The sequence below is a fragment of the Lepidochelys kempii genome, chromosome 20 (assembly GCF_965140265.1).
Source record: "Lepidochelys kempii isolate rLepKem1 chromosome 20, rLepKem1.hap2, whole genome shotgun sequence".
NCBI lineage: Eukaryota > Metazoa > Chordata > Testudines > Cheloniidae > Lepidochelys > Lepidochelys kempii.
In genome coordinates, this window is record NC_133275.1 from 16,181,663 (window position 1) to 16,187,662 (window position 6,000).

Sequence of the window (6,000 nt, forward strand, 5' to 3'; positions counted from 1 at the left end):
CTCCGCTTGATACCAGCTGCCAACTAGACATGGAGCCATTGATCACTACCCGTTGAGCCCGACAATCTAGCCAGCTTTCTATCCACCTTATAGTCCATTCATCCAATCCACACTACTTTAACTTGCTGGCAACAATACTGTGGGAGACCGTATCAAAAGTTTTGCTAAAGTCAAGATATATCACATGCACTGCTTTCCCCATATCTACAGAACCAGTTATCTCATCATGGAAGGCAATCAGGTTGGTCAGGTATCACTTGCCCTTGGTGAATCCAAAGCTTGCAGCCTTTCTAAACAGTGTCAGGGAGATCTGAGAGACAGGCCATTGAGAAAGACTGACACAGGTACTTAGGACAAATGGCTACTTGTGACGAAGTGGAAAATGTCCTAGTGTTTGCATGAATACTGTGCGCGCCTCAGTTTGCCCTATGTGTTGCACAAGTATCTAGGTGGTGGGATAAGGGTGTGTGACCTTTGCAGATACCCTGAGAGGGAAGGTACAAGTGCCATCTAGCTCCCTGGGCCCAGACAATAGTTGTATCCTGGCAGCTGATTGCCGGGCCCCATCCTCTGCAAGAGCCAGTTGGAGGAATTGGAGAACAAAGGGAGGTGGAGGCCAGGTGACCGGTTTGCCTGAGGAACAGCATACAAGATGGAGGAGGGGCAACTGGGTGTGACTGCAGGTGGACTGCTGGAGGCTGGTCAGACTCCTGGTTTGGGACTCAGGAGGAGAGACCCATGGCTCTGGGTCTCCTCAAGTTGAACTTTGCTGTAACTTCCTGCTTTCTGTGCTAACAAGATTCTGCTCTATGCTGTGTTCCAAACGACTAATAAACCCTTCTGTTTTACACCGCTGGCTGAGAGTCACTCCTGACTGCTGAAGTCGGGGGTGCATGGCCCCTTTGGAGGGCATGTAAGGTTTCCCCAGGTGTCCTATTCAGGTGGCTCACTGCAGGGAGCTTATGGCGTACGACAGGGATGCTGAATGCTCTGAGCTGAAGCCCAGGAGGCTTGTCCTAGTGCGAGTGTGCCCCAAGGGGTAGTCACACTGCAAGAGGGGCCCCCCTGGTCTGGGGGCTAGTCTTCACCAGACTCACTGCAGCTGCGCTAAGGTAGGGCAGTAGTGTAAATGCACTATGAAGACCAGAGAGCGCTTTCCTGTCAGCATAATTACTCTACCACAGGGAAAGGTGGAAGCTATGACAGAATGAGAGTGTTTCCCACTGACTTAGTGCTGGTGTGGACAGCTCAGGGGGGTGGCTTTTTCATATCCGTGACAGACATAAGTGACAACAACTTAAGCGGAAGCGGAGACAAGCCCTGAACTTCATTCAATGGTTCCAGAGCACCAAGCCCGTGCATCCATGAACTACTATAGGGTGGAAAAAAGTCCTCAATGCATCAAACCAACACCATGGAGAGGGCAGCACCCTTACCTGACCATGGTACTAATTAGGGCTGTCGATTAATTACAGTTAACTCACGCGATTAACTCAAAAAAAATTATTAAAAAAATGAATCACACAGTTACATTTCAATTGGTATTCTATTGTGTGTGTGTATTAAACATTTTCAGATGTTTTCTACATTTTCAAATATATTGATTTCAATTACAACACAGAATACAAAATGTACAGTGCTCACTCTATTCTATTACAAATATTTGCACTGTAAAAATGATAAACAAAAGAAATCCCATTTTTCAATTCACTTCATACAAGTACTGAAGTGCAATCTCTTTATCGTGAAAGTGCAACTTACAAATATAGATTTTTTTGTTACATAACTGCACCCAAAAACAAACCAATGTAAAACTTTAGACCTTACAAGTCTACTCACTCCTACTTCTTGTTCAGTCAATCACGGAGAGAAACAAGTCTGTTGACATTTATGGGAGATATGCTGCCCACTACTTATTCACAATGTCACTTGAAAGTGAGAACAGGCGTTTGTATGGCACTTTTGTAGCCGGCATTGCAAGGTATTTACATGCCAGAGATGCTGAACATTCGTATGCCCCTTCCTGCCTCGGCCACTGTTCCAGAGGACGTGCTTCCATGCGGATGACACTTGTTAAAAAAAATAATGGGTTAAATAATGTGTGACTGAACTCCTTGGGGGAGAGCGGTGCGCCCCCTGCACTGTTTCACCGCACGCTGCCACAGATTTCCTGTTATAGCAGTCGCGGATGATGACCCAGCACAGGTTGTTCATTTTAAGAACACTTTCACTGCAGATCTGACCAAACACAAAGAAGGTACCAATCTGAGATTTCTAAAGATAGCTCCAGTACTCGACCCAAGGTTTAAGAATCTGAAGTACCTTCCAAAATCTGAGAGGGACGAGGTGTGGAGCATGCTTTCAGAAGTCTTAAAAGAGCAATACTCCAATGTTGAAACTACAGATCTAAACCACCAAAAGAGAAAAGCAAACTTCTGCTGGTGGCATCTAACTCAGATGATGAAAGTGAACATGTGCTGGGCCACACTGCTTTGGATCGTTATTGAGCAGAACTCATCAGCATGGACACATTATCTCCTGCAAATGTAAACAAACTTGTTTGTCTTAGCAATTGGCTGAACAAGAAGTAAGACTGAGTGTACTTGTAGGCTCTAAAGTTTTACATTGTTTTGTTTGAGAATGCAATTTTTTTTGTACATAATTCTATATTTGCGAGTTCAACTTTCATGGTAAAGAGATTGCACTATATTACTTGTATTAGGTCAAGTGAAAAACACTATTTCTTTGGTTTTTTTGTAGAGCATAAATATTTGTCATAAAAAAGAAATATAAGTGAGCACTGTACACTTTGTATTCTGTGTTGTAATTGAAATAAATATATTTGAAAATGTAGAAAACATCCACAAATGTTTAAATGGTATTTTATTATTTTTAAGTGCGCGATTACATTTTTTAATTGCTTGACAGCCCTAGTACTAACAGGATATTAATCATGTTGCGTCTGTAGCAAAACGCATTTTGGAGCCAGCCACTGGTAATAAAGTCAATTATGAATTATGGCAAGGACAGGGCCTTAATAAGAACAGTCACTTCACTGGGATGATCCCCAGGAAATTGATTTAGGCCCTGGCTGCACAAGACATGACTGTAGCTTTATAACCAGTTTGTACCCCACAAAGCAAATTTGATCTGCTAGTTGGATCATCCATTTCTCCAGACCACAGACATGCTGCAGCTGGGGGACATAGTCCACTAGGTCAATGTGGGAACCCACAAACCATGATGCACACTGTGGAGGACTGCAAAATGGCAACTTCCTGGTGGTCTTCATGCCTTGAACATCAGTGATAAGAACGCTGCGACTTGGCCGGATTGCATACACTAAATAAATAAAACAAATCACACATAGCTGCATTTATGCCCCCACTCCAGCCTTCCTGGTTCACAAAGGTTGGGTCATGATGTAGAGTATCTGCACCCAATACACTGCCTAGAAGCATTTGTCTCAGAACACCCAGTCCCGGACCCAACAACTACATATTACCCAGCCAGTCTCACACCCACCTTGAAAAACCTAGGTATTGTTTCTTGCTGTGATATTGACCCACATTATCCTTTATTGCCTCTAAAGTTTGTGTGGTTTTGAATTGCAAGACCACCACTGCACCTGGTTTTGGGTCCCAGAATGAAAGAAGTTGTGAACTGCTGCTCTAATACACAGAAGCATATATTCACCAAACTTAATGCCTATAGCGGAAAGTTACTCTACTTCCTCCTTTAACCAAGTTTAAGATATTTTCATACTTGCAAAGATCTAAGCTGTCTCTCACTGTATCTTTGCAGGATACATGAATAGAAATATAGAATTGTAGGACTGGAAGGGACCTCGAGAGGTCATCTAGTCCAGTTCCCTGCATGAATATTAGAAGCCAGCAAAGAAACACTTACCAGAGTTGCCTTCTAAATCCATTTTACTGCTGCTGAAAGAACTGAAGCTTTGTTGGAGGACTCTTTGAGCCAGTCTCTGAGTGTCACTCTCCTCCTAAAAATATCAACCCTACAGACGAAAAATGAGGAGCTTCACAGATTTCTAAGGCCAGAAGAGACAATTATGATAATCTAGGAGTGGTTTTTAACCTGTCACCTGCAGACCCCTGGGGGTCCACAGATTATGTCAAGGATTTCCAAAGGGGTCCTGCACCTCCATTCAAAATTTTTTAGGAGTCCTCAAATGAAAAAAAGTTGAAAACTACTGATCTAGGCTGACCTTCTGTAGAACACAAGGCATAGGACTGCCATGAATTAATTCCCATTTGACCTAGAGCAGATCTTTTTGAAATCAAAATTGGATGTCTTTCTAAAATTTGATGGAGAATCTACAACAGTTAGTAATTTTTCCAATGGTTAATTATCCTCACTGTTAAAAATAAACCTTATTTCCATTCTGCGTTTTTCTAGCTTCAACTTCCAGGCACTGGAAATAACTTTAAAGTCATTTCAATTTATTCATCACAGCTATTAAGTGTCAAAGATCAACTGCACTACAGCAAGTGGTAGACTTTATATCTACGCTGTACATGCATAGGATACAAGCTTATTCTTGGGGGCCCACGTATAATGTAGGGTACCGGGAACCACGTATTCTTGTGCTCCACAGAGAAAAGGTTTCCTCCAAGATGCTAAAATCCACAGATTTTTGTCTGAAACATCCTCTTTTCCCAATACATTTAAGAGGATTCAAAGAACCAGTTCCCAAGAAAAATTAAGCCATGTATTTGGGGAGCTCAGCTATCTTTTCTTATACACACTTAAAGTAATACTCCATCCTGAGCCCCTACACCTGCCTGAGAGGTCAACACTTTTACACCTACCTTGTGGCTCATGATCTGTATGAAGAACTTTGTTCCTGATGTTTTCGTTAAAACAAACAAACAAACAAAAAACGCAAAGAGTTAGATTCTCTCCTGTCTTCACTGCAATTCATACAATTTGAATGCATCGGTCATCTAAAAAAAATCCTTCCCCCCAAGATTATAAGTCTAAATAAGACAGAATTTAAAGGACTGCACAGTCTAGAGACAACCTGAATCTCAGATTTGGTTGCCCATCAGAAAATATGTTTGCTACCCCGCCGGCCCAGCCGGGGAAAGGGAGAGGGGGAGGGATGGGGAAGGGCTACCCGGCCGGGGGGAGGGGGAGGGAGAAGGAGGGGAGGGGGAAGGGCTACCTGGCCGGGGGGAGGGAAGAGGTTACCGGCCCCCGGGGAGGGGAGGCGAACCTGGCGGGAGGCATTACCCAGCAGACTTTGCGCCGAACCGGCGCATGGTCTCAGTGTGAAGGCGGCTCCTGGAGCTCCGGAGCAGGCACCGCGAAGCTCCCGCGTCCCGCGCCGTGAGACCACAGCGAGGCGCTCACCACCCCCGCCTTGGGCACCACAACGAGGCTCCAACCCCCCGCCCCCCTTCAAGCACCACAGCGAGGCTCCAACCCCCCTCCCCTCCGGCACCCCAGCGAGGCTCCGACCCCCCTCCCCTCCGGCACCACAGCGAGGCTCCGACCCCCCTCCCCTCCGGCACCCCAGCGAGGCTGCTCAAGTCAGCCCGCCCGCGGAAGGGGCGGAGTGGGAGGGGCCTGAGCACTCGGCACTCGGCGCAGGGGTTAGCTGGCGCACCCCAGGGTCGGGCTTGGATTGGAGCAGGCCGTGTTGGGAGGGCGGGGCGAATAGGGGGAGTGCGGCTAAGGGGCCATGGTGCAGGCTGGGACAGCAGTGGCGGCAGGGGATGGAGCGCAGCCTGGATGGTAGAGCAGTGCATGCTGGGACCGTGGGTCAGAGGTGGAGCGGTGCAGGCTGGGACAGCAGCTGAGGGGCAGGAGCAGTGCATGCTGGGACCGTGGGTCAGAGGTGGAGCGGTGCAGGCTGGGACAGCAGCTGAGGGGCAGGAGCAGTGCATGCTGGGAACGTGGGTCAGAGGTGGAGCGGTGCAGGCTGGGACAGCAGCTGAGGGGCAGGAGCAGTGCATGCTGGGACCGTGGGTCAGA

The 6,000-nt window shown here is 46.7% G+C and overlaps 1 protein-coding gene across 10 annotated transcripts in view; it reads right to left on the reverse strand.

Annotated features, from left to right (window-relative positions):
- Positions 1-5,410, reverse strand: part of LOC140900693 (gametocyte-specific factor 1-like) — a 29,044-nt gene extending 23,634 nt beyond the window's left edge. For 3 of the 10 annotated variants that reach the window (XR_012155695.1, XM_073318337.1, XM_073318344.1), the window contains exons 1-2: positions 5,189-5,263; positions 4,833-4,867 (exon numbers count right to left, since the gene is read on the reverse strand). Coding sequence is in view for 9 of the 10 variants with exons in the window: in XM_073318337.1 (XP_073174438.1) it covers positions 4,833-4,867; positions 5,189-5,253 (100 nt within the window). In the remaining variant the exon portion in view is untranslated. Of the gene's footprint in view, positions 1-3,909; positions 4,052-4,832; positions 5,147-5,188 lie in introns of those variants that run through there. The other 7 variants (XM_073318343.1, XM_073318342.1, XM_073318338.1 and 4 more) reach the window with 7 other exon arrangements.
- Between the last annotated feature and the right edge of the window lie 590 nt (positions 5,411-6,000).